The sequence below is a fragment of the Amblyomma americanum genome, chromosome 1, assembly GCF_052857255.1.
Source record: "Amblyomma americanum isolate KBUSLIRL-KWMA chromosome 1, ASM5285725v1, whole genome shotgun sequence".
NCBI classification, from domain to species: domain Eukaryota; kingdom Metazoa; phylum Arthropoda; class Arachnida; order Ixodida; family Ixodidae; genus Amblyomma; species Amblyomma americanum.
Genome location: NC_135497.1, coordinates 403,911,943 through 403,931,786, shown reverse-complemented (window position 1 = coordinate 403,931,786; position 19,844 = coordinate 403,911,943). Strand labels below are relative to the sequence as shown.

The 19,844-nt window shown below is 48.0% G+C and overlaps 1 protein-coding gene across 2 annotated transcripts in view; it reads left to right on the top strand.

The window, feature by feature from the left end:
* LOC144102519 (uncharacterized) overlaps positions 1 to 19,844 on the top strand; it is a 168,182-nt gene that overhangs the window by 53,885 nt on the left and 94,453 nt on the right. For both annotated transcript variants that reach the window (XM_077635780.1, XM_077635776.1), the window contains one exon: positions 8,174 to 8,268. In XM_077635780.1, coding sequence (XP_077491906.1) covers positions 8,174 to 8,268 — 95 coding nt within the window. The remainder of the gene's footprint in view (positions 1 to 8,173; positions 8,269 to 19,844) is intronic.

Here is a 19,844-nt window from a genome sequence, read left to right as displayed (position 1 = left end):
TACTGATACATCAATCCACTAGTTTTCCTCTGAGCAAAAAGGGAGGCAACTCTCTCATGTTTGCCATCTGCCAAGCTTGTGTTAATGAAAGACAAGGCAGCTGTCTTCTGGTTCGACCAGTTTCGCTGTGTAACGCTTCGCTTTTACCAACCATGTTGCTGGCTCTTTGCTTCTTGGCTGCTGCTAATGCTGTTAGGCGAATTTGACAAAAATTCTAGACAATCTGTTCACACTATGTTCTTTTGGTTTCACTGGAGCATCAATGGACGCCTTGTTATTTTTTGAGTCAACACAGGAATGTACTGGATTTGGCACTTCGTGAAATGGGCATTATCAATGCGCACATATACCACATCACACTTCTTTCACACATTGCAACTTGTCTTGTTGCCAGGGAAATCTGCCTCTGTGACAATGATATGTGCGGGCTTTTACCACTTTTGCTGTGTGGCAGCAGCAATTGGTTCATTACTGTCATTGCCGTCACATGCCCTGCGGCAGTCATGAAATTTTATTGTGTATCAAAAACAAATGTGTTTGTTGTGGTACTTTGCAGAAATTAAGCGTGTTCTACAGCTGACTTGCTCCGAAATTTTGCTTCAGCTTCAAGAAAAAATTGGCAGCAAAGCCGTTATTTTTTTGCAACAAGGAAATATTCATTAGGCTCAAATTTTGTGCAATATATCTTCCAATGCACTCAATTTCCACTAACATATTGACACGTGTACTTGTCTTTATCGGGCGACCACGTTTCGCCGCCTAACAAGTGTTATCGCACAGCGCGCGACGTGCCTGCATCTATCCGAAGTTTCTGGCAAGTCATCGATGCTTCTATTCGCTGTCTGTTGTAGACGAACCTTATGTTATCTGATTTCATCGCCTGACGCGAATGGTGTAGAACTTTGTAGAAGACACGCGGGTCCCAACGATTAGTCTGAAACATTCGACGACTGCTATATAACAGCCGACGCGCTTGACCCGCGGGTCAGATTTTCGACGATCGCCGACCGTGTTCGCCGCTACCGTTGCGCTGTAAGTCTAGCCTCTTTTTGTGGGAACAGGCTCGCCCAATAAAAGTTAGTTTTGTCTTTCACAGTATTGCTACTGTGTTTTTCAACGTCACCACCACGTTACAATATTTTCTCTGCCTTTGTATTACAGCTGATTTGTTTAGTCAATAAAATTCACTAGTTTCACTTCCATCTATCCAGATCACCAGTTTATCGTCTACTTTACCCAGTACTCGAGCCTTCCCTTGCGATTAACTGTGTCAGTGCCACCAATGTCTAATCCCACCTATGTGTAAAATTATCTGTGTATGCGTGGATATGCTGATGTTCGGCAAAAAAGATGCAAATGATTAAATGCACGAGAAAATTGCATTCAACCCTTTAGGGCACTTCGTACACAACTGCGTACATGCGAACTCATTTTTCTCAGGGTTTGCTTTAGTTGTGACTTATTTTTTATTTCAATCCTATTTAACATCTATCGTCCTCTAAATAGGGTGCATTTTATGGTTGCTGCGCATATTTTTCTGGCAGAATACAACAGCATAGCAACTGCTCCAGTATGTATGTTTGTAAACAATACCTAGATCAAAAATTAGAATGATCGTTCTGCATCGTATTTGGCATTTCGTTTTTTGGTTTTATAGTGCGCCAGCTGTCATCAGTTGTAATGAATTGGAGGGTTGTAGTCAAAAGTCTTCAGGCCACATGGTCTGCTTCTGACCACCGAAGTGCAACATTCAGCGTCCTTGAAGCTTAAAGGACCTTGAAATGCTGATACAAGGTTTTTCCTCAACTTGCAGAAGTTTACAGCATGATGGGTGCCTTGAATACTCCACTATCAGCTAAAAAGTGAACCCTGTGGCGTGAAGTCTTCACGTAGGGGTGTACATGCACCGTATCATTGCAATTCATACTGCTGAATTCTCCTTTTAGCTGTGTATTTATTTCTAAATCAGTTTTTTTCCTATTCACGTAATCAGATGCTGTGGGCACGTAACCTGGCACCGCCTTGATGGTCACGTCACGCCTACGTCACAATTTGAATGAAATGGCAAATTGTCGATAATAGACCCCCTGGAAGACAGGAGCGCATGTCCTATATCCTCGAACCCTACTGGCATCGAAATGCGGCGGCCGCAGTACGAAACACAGTTGAAAGGGCGTCGCAGTTCCGCTAACTGCTGGCACTCCTGCCTCGCTAACGTTGCTGCGAAACAGCCGCTGATTGCGTGTCAGCGGCTGCTAGAGATGATAAACCGATTATGGCACGCAGAGCGTGGCATTGTGTCGCCTGCAGTTCTGCGTAAAATGCTTCTCACTCTCTTTATTTCTGATATGCGCTGGACGCATGACAGTGATACCGCCTAGATACTGTAGCGCTTGTAATAGCGTTCACGCCCAAAGAGGGGGAGGAAAGAACATTTATTGAGCTCTCAAATTCGTTTTTAATGGCTTCAGATGGTGCTTTCCTTCTTCGGTTGGCACTCCATCTTATTACAGGGTTGCGGCCCTAGTCTAAGGCTCCACGGAGTATGGCTGCGCATCGCACTCTGTTTATCAGACCCTTTTGAGTCTTCAGGTGTGTGCTGGTCAGCATACCCTCCCGCTGTTCCATATTCGGGTTATTGACTATCATAATGATCGGCGGCTCTATCTTTTGAAAGGCCCATGACATATGATAGTGTGTTGGTTTGTCACCGCACCATGGGCATCTTGCCTCGTACTGTGTAGGAAACATTTTGCTTAAGATATTTAGGTTGGAGAAGGTGTCTGTTTCGATTAATCTCCATGCAGCTGCGTCTTCCCTGCTTAGTCTTACGTTGGGTGGTGGATATCTTCTTCTTACACCTTTGTAGTAATTCAGTATGTCTGAATATTTTAGGGCTACTGGTTCGGGTTCCTCGTGGCTGTATGCGTAGGGTGCTCGGCTTGTATGCCCTCGAGCCACTCTATCAGCCACTTGGTTGCCCTTTACCGCTATATGCCCTGGTATCCAGATAATCGTGTGTGTAATGTTTTTGTCGGCTGGGTGGGTGTCTATGATGCGTAGCGCCCTGCCTCCTATTCTGCCATTCATGTAATTTCGACTTGCCGTTTGCGAGTCCGTTACGATTGTCAAGGATCTGCTGGTACGGTTGCCTTCCGAGATTGCTAGAGCTATCGCCGTCTCTTCCGCTTCCACTACCGTGCATTTTTTTAGTGACGCGTTTGTCACTTCTTGTAGGTTTTTCGTTTACAACTGCGACTACTGCGCCGTTGTTGTGGTCGTATCTCGCCGCGTCGGTGTATGGAACGTTGCTTTTCTCCTCTAACCTTTTTTGCATGTGTTCGGCCCTAGCCTTTCTTCTTGCTTTATGTAGATTTGGATCCATATTTTTTGGTATCGGCGCGACATGTGTTGTGCTCCGGTACTCTTCAGGTATCTCTTTGGTGGCCTCGAGTTCCTTAACGAGCCCGTCGCTGCAGTATCTCTTTAAGAGTACCCTTCCTGCTTTGGTTTGCATTGATCTTTAGATTTGGTTGCTCATTATTGCCTCCTTTAGCTCGGCAAGGGTATTATGTATCCCTAGCGCTAATAGTTTTTCGGTTGATGTGCGCTGTGGTAGGTGGAATGCTGCTTTGTATGCCTGCCTTTTTATAGCGTCAATTCTTTGGGCTTCCTGCTTGGTGTAGCTAGGGTAGGGGAGGCCGGCTCATTGTTACTTTGCTGATTACGAAGCTTGTGACCAGCTGGAGCGTGTCTTCCACCCTCATCCCGTCTTCTGTTGGATACAATGTTTATCACGCGTGCTACTTGCGTCTTGGTGTTCTTGAGTAGCGCCAGAGTGTGGTTGCATCGTTGGTTTGGATTGGAGCCACATTCCTAGTATTCTTACGGTTGTCTTCTCTTGTATCGGCTGCCCCTCCAGATAAACCCTTAGCTTATACTCTTCTTCTTGCGGCACAGTCTGGATCATCTTGCCTCTCAAGACTCTTAGGAGTTCTGATTTCTCTGTAGAGCAAGATAGGCCTCTTGCTTTTACGTATTTCTTTATATATGTGGCTGCTTTTCGCAGCTTCTTTTCTTTTTCACCGAGTGAGCCTCGGTTTATCCAGACCGTGTTGTCGCCGGCGTACATCGCTTGTCTGAATCCTTCTATCTTTTCTAGTTGCTTGGCCAGCCCGATCATTGCTATATGGAAGAATAGTGGGGAAATTACTAATCCTTGGGGGGTTCCCTTGTTGGGGTGCTTATAACCTCGGATCTAACTTCTCCTATTCTAATCGTTGCAGTCCTATTTGATAGAAAGGCCTTCACGTATGCATGGATCTTTTCCCCACAGTTTAGATTATCCAGTCCTGTGAGTATGGCTTCATGGCTGGCATTGTCAAAGGCTCCCTTTATATCCAGGGCCACGACGATGTGTTCTCCTTTCCTCGGTATATTGCTCAATACTTCATCTTTCAGTTTTTTTTTTTTTGAGGTTCCAAAATTATATGGAAGACCGCGATCTCTATACGCAAAGCATGTACGGCTTTCGATCGAAAGTATCAACGCAAGATGTGCTTCACGCCCAAGAAAATGCAACATTGTTTTCTGATACGCGTTTTTCTGCATCCTGGTTTGTGAACGGAGAAAAGTTGCATGCAGCAGTGGGTTGAAATCTTATTGGACGCTCGCCAAATGGTAAAAAAAAATTTGAGTGCACACAAAAAGTACACCAATATATTAGTATTACCTTGAGCTTTTCTTGCATGTTTGGTAAGTTATTAATGGGTCATGACTCAGCCGGCTTGAATGACGGCCTCCATTCTTTCTTGCAAAGATCAGTAGAGAGCCTGGATGAAGGCCTTGTCATCTTGAAGATGTTTCCACTCGTGTCGTATAGCTTCTCACAGTTCATCGATGGTCGCCAAGTCCAAGGAGAGCCTTGAAAACAGCCTTCATACGTGCCCAAACATCTTCTATAATATTCATGTCCGCACCCTTCGCGCACCACTCAAGGCTCCTTACCCCTTGTTCGTCTAACAGACGTGACACGACCTTTCCTGTGTGAACGGGAGATAAGTCATGTCGGAATAGATAATATCCATCCGGGTGGGCACCATTCAATGCATACGGGGTCATCACGTGTTCCAGCATTGTGCAGTACGCAGCACTCGCAGATCTCCAAGGGATTCTTACAATGGGACTTGGGCCATCACATGAAATAGCCGCCCTTACGTTTACTGATGCGCGTCCACTTGCGGCCACCTCCTTAATGTTATGAGGACGGAAGCGTGTGTTTTCCATGCGCCACACTATCTACTGCTGTCCCCAGTGAGTCCAGAAAGATTCGTCGGATAAGATTACATATTTTCATTCCTCCACTCCTCAGCTACGGTGATCGACAGCGACCTTGGTGCGAGCAGTTCTGTTGGAAACTGTGAGAAGGGGGTTCTGAGCGGAGATGCGAATTCCGAGTGCGGCATCCCTTTGCCTTCGCCGTACCGTGCTATGCCTACAGGTTCCAAGCCGTGAGTACTGTGCACGTTCCTTCGCACTCCAAAACGGCTTCTCGTTGACTGCAGCAACAATCTGTAGGTCTTGATTCATCGACGTGGCACGGGGTCGCCTTTTTTGCGGCGAATCCTTAATGCGTCCTTGATCTCGGTACGCTTGCACTATCCTGTTCAGTCTTCAACTGGCCGCCTGTCAAGGCAGCATTGTTGCGCTGCGAGTAACCTTTCTTTGACTGTTCAGCGACTTCTTCCAGCTTATTCAAAGGCTGTCGAGACATCGTTGGGCGGTGAAACACACTGCTTAGCGCAGGCAGTCGTGATAGGCATTTATAAACTTTTTGCACGAAATCAATAAATAAGAAGCGCATTGGGCGTGACGTAGCCTATTATTTCTTGTTGATTGATTCCAACGTTTCTGAGGAAGGTGTGACTGGCCATGCGATAGGCCAGTTCAAATGTTTACCAGTAAATATTCGTTGCAGTATGCTTGCCAGTATCTCAGAATCGGGTCAGACCACTCCGCTCCACACACTCACACAAAGGAGCAAAAAAAAAAGGTTAACAGCCCTATTTTGCGCAGAACTGCAGGCGACACATTGCCACGCTCTGCGTGCCATAATCATCTTATCATCTCTAGCAGCCGTTGACAATCAATCAGCGGCCGTTTGGCAACAACGTTAGCGAGGCGGGAGTGCCAGCAGTTAGCGGAACCGCGGAGCCCTTTCCACTTTGTTTCGTACAGCAGCCGCCGAATTTCCCTGCGAGTATGGTTCGAGGCTGTCGGGCACGCGCTCCTGTGTTCCTGCTCATATTGCTCACGATAGTACGCCGCAAAACGCATCTTGCTCTAACCTGTTCATAAAGATTGGACTTCAAAATTTTTAAATTCTTATTCATACATTATTAGCGCACGCATTCTTCTTCGTCCAACGTGCGTGAAGTCCACGGCAAGAACTCGTAACACAGCTCCTTCGACAGCCGAGTACCACTCACGGCGGCCCCAACGCGTGCCACCGAGAGCGAACTGCCGCTTTTCCCCTGGGACGCAGGGACTGAACGTAGCGGCCGAGTGAACGGTCTCCTCCCCCGTCGGCGGCGGCTGCCGGACCAAAACCGAAAACTGCGTCGCCGCGAGCACTCTTGAAGGCATGGCGTGTGCGCAGCCGCCGTCAATTAGGGAGGGATAGCATCGCCCGTGTGAATACCTCTTCAGGAACGCTGCAGTTGAGAGCTCCGTGAATTTATTAAGACTTTCTTTAACCTGTGACGACAACGCATAGCACTGGGGCGTTTATGTGTTTTGCCTCCATCGAAATACAGCTTCCGCGGGCGGGATCGAAGCCACGACCTTGGGATCGGGAGTTCAGCGCAAAAGCCGCTGAGTCACAGCGGCGGCTGTCCAAAGCTTTGTGTTGGGCTAGATGGTGAGATGCCGACAAACAGCGCGCCGTCTCACAGATTTGCAGACAGCTGTGAAAAATATTTGGACGGCGAGGTTGCGCAGAAGCCGGACAGCAAGACGCATTATATAAAACCTTGGCAGCTCTCGAAAATGAGGGTGTATTGGCGCCCTGGTGCGTCTGACATGCGAATCAGTTTAACGTGGCGATATGAACTTAGGGGTCTGAATGAGAAAATTTGGGGCGCATTGAAATGCTGGGTGCAGTCAACGACAAATACGTGGACAGGACAGGCACTTAAGTACGACGGAGGTGAACTTTAACCGAGTAAAAGAGGCGAACTCGTGTTTTGGCGAATGTTACAAGGCATTCCAACATTACTACAAGCTTTACAAGCAGAACGAGATCAAAAACGAAAAAGGAGAAGTATAAAATTAGAGCAGACCGCGAATACAGGACATTGAAGCAAATGCACAGAATGAACTAGTCTGCCGGGCTATTGAAAGCAGGTTTAAGTTTACCATATCTCTTTACGCTTGGGATATACTCTTAAGGCACATTAATAGGCGTGCCCGAACGTCCCTTGACGAGCCCATCTTCCATAGATTCCGATTCCAACTGCTCTTTGGCTTTAACAGCAACAATGACTTTGATAAGAAGTGGTGTGCAGCAGAATTGTGTTCATTACACACATGACTATGCAATGGCCCGCAGTGCATTCGCCCTGAGCTGGGGAAATGGCTACTGCCAACGTGTCAATCACCGAGTACCAACGCACCGCTGTAACGCACTTGCGTCTTCGGGTCATAATTTGACATATCAAGATTTTGTTTCTCTTTCAGTGCCATTACTCTGTCCAACCATGTGCCAGACGCGAACAATGGTTGCGCGGGCTCCTACACTGCGCGCACTTATTCTTAATTTTTTGGTCCCGTAAACGCGGTGCGACAGGTGCTCCATTTCGCGCTTAAGTGCGCAGGCATATCATTTCGACTTTTACTTTCCCGAACGTTATGTCCATTGCACTGGCGCTAATTCCCAGTGAGGAAATTGAATCAGCCTGCTCATTTAACGTCGGTTCTTTTTTTAGCTCTCTTTACTCACTACCAGTCCCCATGCATCAAATTTCGCGCACCTGAAACGCCACTCTCTCGAGGGAATAAAAAAAAATATCATTAGCCGCATTGCCTTTAGAGGCGAATGAGGTTGTGTTAGCCACTAGTGTTAGCGTGGCATAGGCTGCTGAGTGAAAGCGCATTTTCTGTCAACCACACGCAGATGGGGCGTCAGGAAGCAGCATCCAAGGCAGAAGGACCGCCAGCAGCAGCAGCCCCAGCGAACGGGACGCGAAAAACAACAGACGAGTCCCAGAGGTGGGCAAATGACCTCATTTTTACTTTTCCTCCCTCACCCTCAATTTTGAGTCCATGGCTGTCCATCACCTTCGCCCTCACTCTGAAAATTTCAGTTATCCAGTCCTCCCTCATCCTCACTTCCAAAAATTTGCTCGCCCTTCCTCGCCCTCGCCCTCACATCGTCGTGCCTCCCTCACCGTCACTAACAGTCGTTTAAAACTCGAGTAATATTTTTTTGTAATGGGCAACTTCAGGATATATTAATGATAATAGACATAGAAGATAAGCCCCCAAGGCATTATAGGACGAGAGGCTAGGTGCTTATATTGTTGTGCGTGTACGTGTGTGTGCGTTGTTTGAGTTAATATGTGAAACAAAACTGAGACATTTACGAGTTAAACCCCAAAATATCATTTTGCATTTACTTCTGGCGCGCACTGCATGCTTACGTGTGCCCTGCACTTATAACATTTCATTACTATCTATATACACTGCAAAAATGAGTCAGCGCGTTGTTATGTGTGTGTACAAAAGCTGATGTGCGCCAAGAATATTTAGAAAATAATGAGGTAGCGTTTACCATGGCAATTACAATAAGTGCTAGCAAAGAGAGAATCAGAACAAGGAAAGCTTATAGGTCACTTAATTACCATTACCCGATGACATTGCGACAGCACTGGGTCTTCGGAATTTCACAGCAACTAATCCCCCGCCATTTCGTGCGGTTTGCTGCATGCTCGTCTGATGACGCTTCCACGCGCACGGATGGAAGATGAAGAGCACGCTTTCAGACCACACCATAAGAAACTGGCTGTTTAACACGCCGCAACGCGGGTACGGGACGAAGACGGCTACATTGCAAGCACAGCCCGAGAGCTTGGCAGTTTGTACAGACAGGATGTTAAGATTTCTCCCAACTGATTGTTCATCTGAGGGCAGTGTATGACCCGACCTACTCTAAACCGGAGTGGCCCACCCTTTGGGGACGTGCCCAGTCTTACCTTTCATCCAGTGCTCTGTTGCTCTGTCTTTTTGCTATGTGTTTCACGTAATTTCCTAAATAAGTTTGTTGATATAAATAGAATATACTTTCAATGTAATATATACCACGCTTAAAAGAAGCTGTGGCGATATTGTAGTGGTCTGAAGCAGCGGCCAGCGGAACTGAATTTTAAGCGCCGCCGCGGGGTTCGGATCCCGCTCTCCCAGGTATGAAGTTTATTTCTTTAGTGTCTTCCCCCACTGCGATGCCAGCCTTCCGCATCAGTGAGGCTCTTCTGGTGTCGCTTGAGATAAAACATTATGCAGGCCACATCGAAATCAAACTGGTTGCTAAAATGCAGCCTTAGGGCTGAATAATGGCAATCATTAACTCCGCTAATTTGAAGTGAACAATTCCTGTGTTTGCCATTTTAGTGCCCCTAGCGCTTCCACTCCGGCGAAAAGCAGCTGTCTGTCGTCTGACGCCTGCTTCTAGCACGTGGGGCATCTTGGTCACGTTAGGCTGTGACGTCATCACAAGCTGTTCACCGAACTGTGAGCAAACTGCCCACCATGGCAGTTCAATTAATGATAAGCTGCTAGAGATTCCTCAGTAGCGATGTGGGTCTTGCAAGCTCCACCGATGGCAGCAGCTGCCATCTTAGGGCAGTGGCGATTAGCTTCACCGCTGCACCTCTGCGCCAGGAGCGGAATCAGGACTCCCAGGATTATGTGAATGTAGAGAATGGCCAATTCTACCACAGTACAAGTGGTCCTTAAGGGTAACGGAGTGGATTCCAAGGGAAAGTGAGCGTAGCAGGGGGCGGCAGAAGGTTAGGTGGGCGAATGCGATTAGGAAGTTTGCAGGCAAAGGGTGGATGCAGCAGGCAAATGACAGGGTTAATTGGAGAGACATGGGAGAGGCCTTTGCCTTGCAGTGGGTGCAGTTAGGCTGATGACGATGATGATGACAAGTCTAAATTGATGCAACATCATGCAAGCTTACCTCATATGATATATCAACTAAAGTAATCCAGTTCAAGTAAAGCAAAAGAATAGAAAGTCAAGATAAACCATGCAAAACCAGGGCTAATGTTGCTAGAGCATGATAGTTCGTGGTTAACCCCGAGCTAAACAGCCCGTGGTTTTATTCTTCCCCGTCTACGCATCATCCAGAACTGAGTGTCAAATTCCTTACCATGCCTGCAAGAAATTTGGTTCATAAAATCAGGCACGCGATTACATGGCCACAGGTCTCACCAGGGACAGAAATAAACCAGTAGATGTCCTTGTTATTTGGACTAGCGCAATGTTTTCTTTTTTAGCACGTCATGCAATGCAAGGCAGAGCGAGCGATGATTCAGACTAAGGTGGTTAAGCTGCTGCTTTATATCTATAGTAAGACAACACTGGTTGGCTTTGCCCACCACATTGCGGCATCGCTTTCCTATACTGCAACTCCAGCGAAAATAGAAAATAGAAAAAAGATACCACTGTACTGAATTGATCACAGTGTGAATGAAAAAACTCCACACCAACGCCGCCAACAGGTTTCAATTTGACAGTGGAATTTCGTAGAAGTATTTTTTGTGCCGCAGTCAGTTCTTTGAAACCTCACCGAGATGAAATCGGACTTCGTTCCGGGAAACAAGGCTTAGAACTTGGGAATTCAACAACGTTACTAGGCGTAATTTCTTCACGTTTTACTCTACACTCATCACCTGACAGGGCTGATAATGGAAATGTTGACTGCGGTGCTACGCTTCCCGTTAGACCGGCGGCTACCCGCACGGCCGGGCCAGCGCCCCCTTGTTAATGCACTATACAGGGTGTTTCAACTTGGACTTTAAACAATTATTAAAAATAGGCTTTTTTGGGTTAAAAGAGCGCTTTTTTCGACATAGCTTTGTCAGCAGCGACGGAGAAGGCGTGCCGCTCCCCGCCTTTTCATGACTGCAGAAACTACGTCTTCCCTTAAGAACTATCGCTTCAAAATGGGAATTCATAACGGGTGGCACAGACAAAAAACGTTAGCCCTGAGCACAGTTCGGACCACCACTCTCGCCCCTATAAAGTGCATCTTGCCCTCCCTCACCTTCACCTCATCATGTCTTCACTCCCTCGCCCTCATCTCACCATGTCTTCCCCCCTCGTTCTCGTCATCACGAAATTTCTTGTGCCCATCCTCCCTCACCTTCACCACCCTCGCCCCTATACAGTGCATCTTGCCCTCCCTCACCTTCACCTCATCATGTCTTCCCTCCCTCACACTGATCTCACCATGTCTTTCCTCCCCCGTTCTCGTCCTCACGAATTTTCTTGTGCGCATCCTCCCTCACACTCACCACCCTCGCCCCTATACAGTGCATCTTACTCTCCCTCACCTTCACCTCATCATGTCTTCCCTCCCTCGCCCTGATCTCACCATGCCTTTCCTCCCTCGTTCTCGTCCTCACGAATTTTCTTGTGCCCATCCTCCCTCACCCTCATCGCCCTCGCCCCTATACAATGCATCTTGCCCTCCCTCACCTTCACCTCATCATGTCTTCCCTCCCTCGCCCTGATCTCACCATGTCTTTCCTCCCTCGCTCTTGTCCTCACGAATTTTCTTGTGCCCATCCTCCCTCACCCTCGCCTTATCGAGTGAAGTCCTCATGAGGTGAGGGTGAGGACGCCCTCATAAGGGCTCGCCCTTGTGAAGTTGCAACTCCCTGCAGACGACACAGCGTCTTTCGCCGGCTAAGGAGCACATTATTATAGGCCACCCAGGAGGAAAAAAACTCATACGAAGGGCCGTGGCCTCACTGTTCGTGAAGCTAACCCGCGACCGGAAGAGCTATGTCCTGTCACCTTCCTCTCCGCTTCCGGGTAGCGGCAGCGACTAAATCGGGCTGGCCGCCACACTGCCTCTTAGAAATAATGACGCCTCAGCTATTTGCCCAATGTAGTAGGTGAACCTAGCCTGAGCGTTTCTTTACATCGATTGCAAATAACCGGCTTTCAAAAGGGCATTTGGTTTGCATTACACCAGGAGCCGTAGGGAACCATATATGCTAGCAGAAAAAGGTTGCAAGAAAACGTTTCAAAGGGAAAAGCAGCATTGATTGTGAACAATATTAGACATTGCAACATAAATCTTATATCATCGGGCACTTAAATTCATGTAAAGAGAAATATGCTTACAAGGCAAGCCTGGTGCGCACGCACAAAATTGCTGAGCAGCTATAGGCCGAATACAGAGATGTGAAAAGTGCACAAACACATCAACTTAAGCACGCATCACAACTTCATACCTATGTTACAAAGCGGGAATGTTTTGACAGAATTTATTATGATCAGAGTAATAATGTAGTCGCCGTAGTTTGCTACCTGCATGCCACCGGCCGCTGGGAATAGCTTACATGCTAATACACCCCATTCTTGCAATTTTGCCAAAAGAAAGCGAAAATAACGCTGCTGCATGAAGCGGGGCTTCCCCACTCAACTCCACAGCGGATTGGCGCTACACGGCCCAGCAACGACAGTATTAAAGGGACACTGAGGAGAACTCTATCATTTTTTTTTGTTAGCTAAATCTGATACTTCGGCATTTCATGGCTTTGTTGCCGCTTGTCCGGGCGCGAAAGATGCATTTATTTCAAAGATATTTGGATTCGAAGTTGAGAAAGTTTTTCCCGCCGCTCTGATTCAAACTCGAGAACTCTTATGACGACACGGAGAACTCTTATGACGTCACAGAACGGAGTGACGTGTTACGTGACGTAAACGCAGACTCCGTGATTTCTGACGGCTAGCGGTGCGGTGCGCAACCTTCCTTTGCCAGCCTCAGAGATTCATGGTTTCCATGAAGTAAGGCAAATTCCTCCAAGGTGGCGCCTCTTGTCCTAGGAAGTCATAACGCTTGTACTTGCGAGATTGGCCTGTGGCGGCGACACCTGTATTTTGGTTCTTGCTATTTTCTTCATTACAAGAGCTTTGTTTTCAGCAAGAGTGGCGTTTTTGTGATCATTAGCTGCTATTCTATCGATACAAGCCAACTTCAATTTTCCTCAGTGTCCTTTTACGGCGAACGCCTTCAATGGCTCATGCTCGCGGTCGCTTACGTCCGTGCGCGGGAATCCTCCTCGCAGCGGCGCAACCTCCTGCCTGCCGGGGGTGGGGGGGGGGGGCGCAATTGGGCATAGCAACCGTGACGTCACACAGTAGCGGTAGAAAGAGCGCGCGCGCGTCGGTGGTGGCAGCTGCACCGCCACTCCTTCGCTAGACGTCTCGTTGCAGTCGAGCGAGTGAGACGCGTGGCTCCGAAGCGGCTCAGTGATTCCGCGCCAAGCGGTTCGGCGAAGCGGCAGCGCACGCCGGAATCCCCCAACACCACACGCCAGAAGAACGAGGAGCGAATGCGACGACTGAACATGTCACCAGATGCGAACGCACGGGAGGCAGAAGAGAAACGTCAACGGCGACTGATTAGAACGCCGTGTACCAAAGGCTGGGAAGCAGAACGAAAGCGGCAGCAGCGACAGACGATATCGCCGAACACCAAAGCTAATGAATTGGAGCGCAGACAGCAGCGACTAGCCATATCACCGAACAGCAAAGCCAGGGAAGCAGAGCGCAGACAAGGTTTTCGTGAAGCACACTTTACAATTTCCAAAGTGTCTTCCGTAATTTTTGTGAGTTGGAGAAGCGCCTCCCTCGCCGAGAACATCGGGGTTGAGCAGCTGAATGCTGCACTGGTCGCAAGTTTCATGCATGGTGTCGCCTCTACGCGGCCGCCTCCGGCCCCGATCGAGAGATGATGCGGCGTACGGCGTCCGCCTTGGTCGGGTGTTTCCCGCTGCAGCTCCTCTTTGTCAGTAAAGCGACGCAGGGCGTTTGGCGTATTATTAAACCGAAAGCTTTATTAGGCTATGTGGGCGGGTTCGGGGCCGCAAAATGTGTCGGCAGAAGTTGTGGGAAAAGTCGGAAAAGGTAGCGTCAACCGAGTGATTGTAATCGAAAAAGGTTGATTTCAGAATGCTGCCCGAAAAAAAAAAGATTAGAAATCGGATAAATAGTTAGAGCCAAAAATGTCCATGCACTGGGCGGGGCGAGAGCAAAAGTGGTGCAAAATTTGAAAATGCCGGAAATGTGGGTCCACAGGACCGGAATTGCGAGCAGAACCAACGTGTGGCGCCAAATTTGAAAGTCTGAAGTGAATACTAAGATGAAATGAGGGAAAATGTGCAGTTAATCGAAATCTAATCAATAATGATTATTATAGAAAGTGTCAAGAGTGAGTTAATGTGATATAATTGTGACTTAATGGTACATTAAGATGAGAATTGGTGAATTAAAGGTTAACAGTTGAAAATTATTCTGAATTAAGATCAACTAAGGTGAATTAATTGTGAATAAAGTGGATAATCAAATAACCAATTTGTGCGGTTAATAAAGTAGATAATTAAGTAATTAATTAAAGATTAAACACGTTACGCCATGACGTAATAGCGAATTGTCGATGTGATGGCATCGGGGGCAGAGGGGAGCATCCCCTGTGGCTTGTCGCACTACCGGGACATCGGAGGCCCCTAGCAGCATGATGTCATAGGCGCCGAGCGACGTGACGTCAGAAGGGCGGAGCGACGGCGCAGCAAAAAAAAAAATGGCTGTGGTTTAGCTCTGGTTAAACCTGGAGTGACTCCATAGCTACAGCTGGCCGAGTGGACCTCGCTCAGTCGACTTGCAAAGTCAGTCTTTCGCCGCTCCGTTTCGCTGGGCATTCCTTCTTAATCTTCGTCCCTGGGCGTGGATTCACCCTCTCCTCCTCTCCACTCCCCCTGCTCGGTTTCGCTGCCGCGCCGCCGGCAGGTGCTCCGCACCACGTGATCAAAACAATGTACCACGTGACCAGCCATGGCGCCGCCACGGTGGCCACGCTGAAGGCTCGAAATGCTACCGTAATGTAGACGACAAAAAATTAAACATGTGGGATGAGTTTAAATAGACTGGACGGGTATATAGTGAGTGGGTGGAAACGAAGCGTGGCGGAAAATTGGAGAACTCGAAACGGTTGCCGGGATGAAACGAGGGTATAATCAGAGTTAATCGATAACCAATTAATCAAGTGAACGAGAAAGCATTCATTGCGCCAAATTTGAAAGGCGACCAGTGTCGAGGAGGCGTCAACGCTTTCGCATTCTTCCAATGCGGGTAACTGCAGTGATCTCTATTTTTTGTGTTTCAAATTGCTTTTTGTTTGTAGCCAAGGCTACACACCGCTGTAGTATCCCCGTCGCAAGTGTAAATCAAACTATACGGACAGAAAACAAAAGCGACCGCATATTATACCTACCGCAGTGCTCGAACTGTCTGCTCAAAGGCAATCCAGATGTGGACACAGTCGATCTAGATACTAACCTAAAGACATGTTTGATAATCAAGCCTTGCAGTGGAAAGTATGTGGGCGGGGCCATGGCGGCTTGCAGTGCTCATTTCAGCCTCGACGATTTATTCTAAAGCACCACCATTGAGCACTGATTTTTGCTGGCGTAATTCCTGTTCAAGCATTCACGAAAACGTTTTCCAGCGGTGGCCACTCGACCCTATGCTCTTTTCCTGCGCGACTCATTGTGGGCAACGGTCGCAATCAGTAGCTGCCGGATCCGCACTAAATACGAAGTGCGAAGGAAGCTGTGCGGGGACATGGCTCTGCAGTCGCTACGGGAAGCTACTAGTATTTGTAGCACCGAAGTTGTAGTATTTGCGCCCCGCAGCTGCTCTCCTTTTCTAAGGCTCGATGCGAAAAGATGTTTTTGTTTGCGATCATTCTCGACTGATGGTAGTCACAAGCACTGCTGGCTAGTGCAGCCCCGAAAATATCATGGGGGCTGAAATGCGCTTTTCAAACAGCCTCTGCTCCTTTGTATTGGCGCTTTGTTATTGTGCCCAGACCACTACTATTTGCGTTATGATCGTGCAGGAAACGACGTATGTGCGGAAGTAAGGCGGAAAACATGGCCAGTGGCTGCCACGTCGGCGTATAGGGGTACTATGTGCACTAATGTCCGCATTGCTACACATGTTGAAACTCAGTACTCCGAGAGCACCTGAGGATTGGAGAAGCGTTAAAAATTTGAGCATCTCTGCAAAAACACCGAAGTTTGGGCCAGTTGGTAATGATCCATCTTGAGAAAACGAAGCAGCACGAAAAAACGGGGACGAAAAAGACAGCATTCGTCCTGTCGTATGTGTGTCTTTTTCGTCCCCGTTTTTTCGTGCTGCTTCGTTTTCTCCAGATGAGCATCTCTGTTTGCTCTTCAGAGGTACCATGTCAAAATAAAAATACTGTGAGGAGACGTTTTAAACTGAGTCGCGAAACGAAAACAGGTCTTGGAATGCTCGATTTTTAGAGCCATACTCTAACCGTTGCGGCCAGTTTTGCGAAGCGGTTCTTTCTTTACCTGGTGCTGTTCGAAAGATCGCCGACCGAAATTTGTTCACTCATGCACGTTAAGGCGCTTCGCCCAGGTGCAGTAATTTCGGTCTCTGCATCTATCTTGCGTAGGTGACGCTCGTTTCCTCGAGCCCTTTGTTTTCGCGATCAGAGCCGCCTCGGTATCATCATCATCATCAGCCTGACTACGCCCACTGCTAGGCAAAGGCCTCTCCCACGTCTCTCCAATTAACCCTGTCCTTTGCCAGCTGCGCCCACCATACGCCTGCAAACTTCTTAATCTCATCTGCCCACCTGACCTTTTGCCGCCCCTTGCTACGCTTGCCTTCTCTTGGAATCCACTCTGTTATACTCAAGGACCAACGGTTATCTTTCCTTCGCAGTACCTGCCCTGCCCAAGCCCATTTCTTCCTCTTGATTTCGTCTTGGATGTCAGTAACACGCGCTTGTTCCCTCATGCAATCTGCCCGCTTCTTCCACGGTCTCTGAAGGTTACATCTATCATGTTCCTTTCCGTGGTTCGCTGTGTTGTCCTTAACTTAAGCTGAACCCTTTTCGTTAGCCTCCACGTTTCTTCCCCGTAAGTGAGTACCGGTAAGATACAGCTGTTGTACGCTTCTCTCTTGAGGGATATTCGCAACCTGCTATTCGTGATATGAGACAACCTGCCATATGCGCTCCACCCCATTCTTATCCTTCTAGTTATTCTCCTTTCATGATCCTGATAAGCTGTCACTGCCGTGCTTAAGTAGACCAATTCCTTTACCACTTCCAGCACCACATTGCCAATTGTGAACTGCTGTTCCCTTGCTAGGCTGTTGAACATTTGGTTTTCTGCATGTTAATTTTTATACCCACCGTACTGCTCTGTCTAACTCATTGATCATGATTTCCAGTTCCTCTCCTGAATGACTCAGCAAGGTAATGTCATCTGCGAATCGCAGATTATTTAGGTATTCTCTATTAACTCTTATCCCCAGCTGTGCCCGATTCAGGCCTCGGAATACCTCCTGTAAACAGGCGGTGAATAGCATTGTCGAGATCGTGTGTCGTGTCTCCATGCCTGACGCCCTTTCTTATTGGAATTTTATTGCTCACTTTATGGAGGATAAGTAGCTGTGCAGTTGCTATATTCCACTATTTTGACATAAGGCTCTTCTACACCCTGATTCCGCAATGCCTGTATGAAGGCTGGGGTTTCCGCTGAGTCAAATGCTTTCTCGTCATCATTGAGGGCTACATATAGGGGTTGGTTATATTGTGCGTATTTCTCTATAACTTGAATGATAGTGTGAATGTGATTTATGGTGGAATATCGTTAAGGAAAGCCTGTCTGATCTTTTGGTTGATTAAAGTCGTGAGGTTGCACAGACTCTATTAGCGATTACCTTAGTAAACACTCTGTAGGCAATGGACAGTAAGCTAATCGGTCTGTAATTTTTCAAGTCTTTGGCGTCTCCTCTGTTATGAACCAAGGTTATATTTGCGTTCTTCCAAGCTTCTGGTACGGTCGAGGTCGTAAGACATTGCGCCTCGGTATATGTCGCACCAACTGCAGCAAGCCATCAGAGCCAGATGTTGTGCCCATGATACCAGCGACACCCGGGTCGTGTGGTTTCCACCGCACCTGTCACGTATGTGTGTATAGAGCACTTGCGCCGCGACAGATGATACCATGTATGTTTTAACACCGCAGCACAAAACATGGCCCGCGCTGAAAGGTTCTTCGTCTTTAGCAAGGTAGCAGATTCTCATCTCAGTTGCGCCAATGTAGGACCTGATGGTTTCCAATAGTAGAAAGAAAAGTAAACCGCACGGACATTTGAATGCAGCTTCAGAGAGCGCAGCACAGCATTAGGCTTTCGCAGCCGCCTGATCGTCTCTCGGGCAGCCTTACTAGTTTCTTGAAGGCGCCTCCTAAAGCACGTGAAACTTGTTAAGAGGCTAATCTCATTGTCGCTCGACGTATACTCAGCGCCTGTGCGCCAGCGGTAGTAGCGTCGCTGTCGGCACGTGTAGCCACTCCAAACATGCGCCACCTGAGCAAGTGTTTTTTATATGGAGTGGACATAATACACTTGAGCAACACAGAAAAATCACACTTCTGTAAGAATTCCAGAAGAGGGCAAATACGGCCGGTCGGTACATTTTTTAACTAATAGGTAAAACAGCCCTACGCAAGGCGAAAGGAGGACAAATGCCAGAAGCGATGTACCTCCGCAAATAGGGCACAAAAATTGTGAACAAGACCTGCGTTTGGCATCTAATACAGCAGAATTCCTGTGGCATCAGATAGTTCCTTGGCTTCCATGGCAAAGAAGACCTCCAGCCACAGTCCTACAGGAGGTTTTTGTGCTCTGCAACGTCAGCGTCCGTACGAAAGTAGACAGCCTTCTCCAGCTAGGGCTAAAGTTCTGTGAGCATCCGCGACTAGACAGAACGGAGCTACTTTCTCTTGTGTGGACAGCTGCTAAAAGAGCAACCACGGATGATGCTAACAGGTGCATCTTGGAAGGAGTTGAGTCCCTTCCACAAGACGTCAAGTCAACGCTGGTGTTTGTCCTCTTGTCTCATCTTCCGTAGCGATGTTTTATCTAGTTGTTCAAATCGCACTTTTTTATTTCTGCAGCAGGGCCAGCCAGTATTTCAATAGAGCCGGAATACTGCCGTTTAGAACAAGCATGTGAAAAGAGTCTTTCTGAGTGCCTTCGCTAGTTTTCGTGGCAGGCGGTTTAGATCTTGCTTTGCTTGGTATGGTTTGGTTTATGGGGTTTAAGGTCGCAAAGCGACTTAGGCTATGAGGGACGCCGTAGTAAAGGGCTCCGGAAATTTCAACCACCCGGGGTTCTTTAGGTGCACTGACATATAGCACAGTACACGGGCATCTAGAATTTCACCTCCATGAAATTTGACCGCCCGGGCCAGCATCAAACCCACGTCTTCCGGGTCAGCAGCTGAGTGCCATAACCGCTGAGCCACCGCAGCGGCCATAGAGAGATCTTGCGTTGCGTTTTGTAGCGATAGCAATGCTACGCCGGCCACTTCGCGAGGTCAGCGTGCCTGTGCGCTGAGCCGTGGCACCACCGCTCCGCCAGCTGTGCGTATACGTGAGTGACGTCATAGCCCGCATCTGGTGTGTGCGCCCGCGCCTCGGCGCTGTGCCGACGGCGGAGCCGAC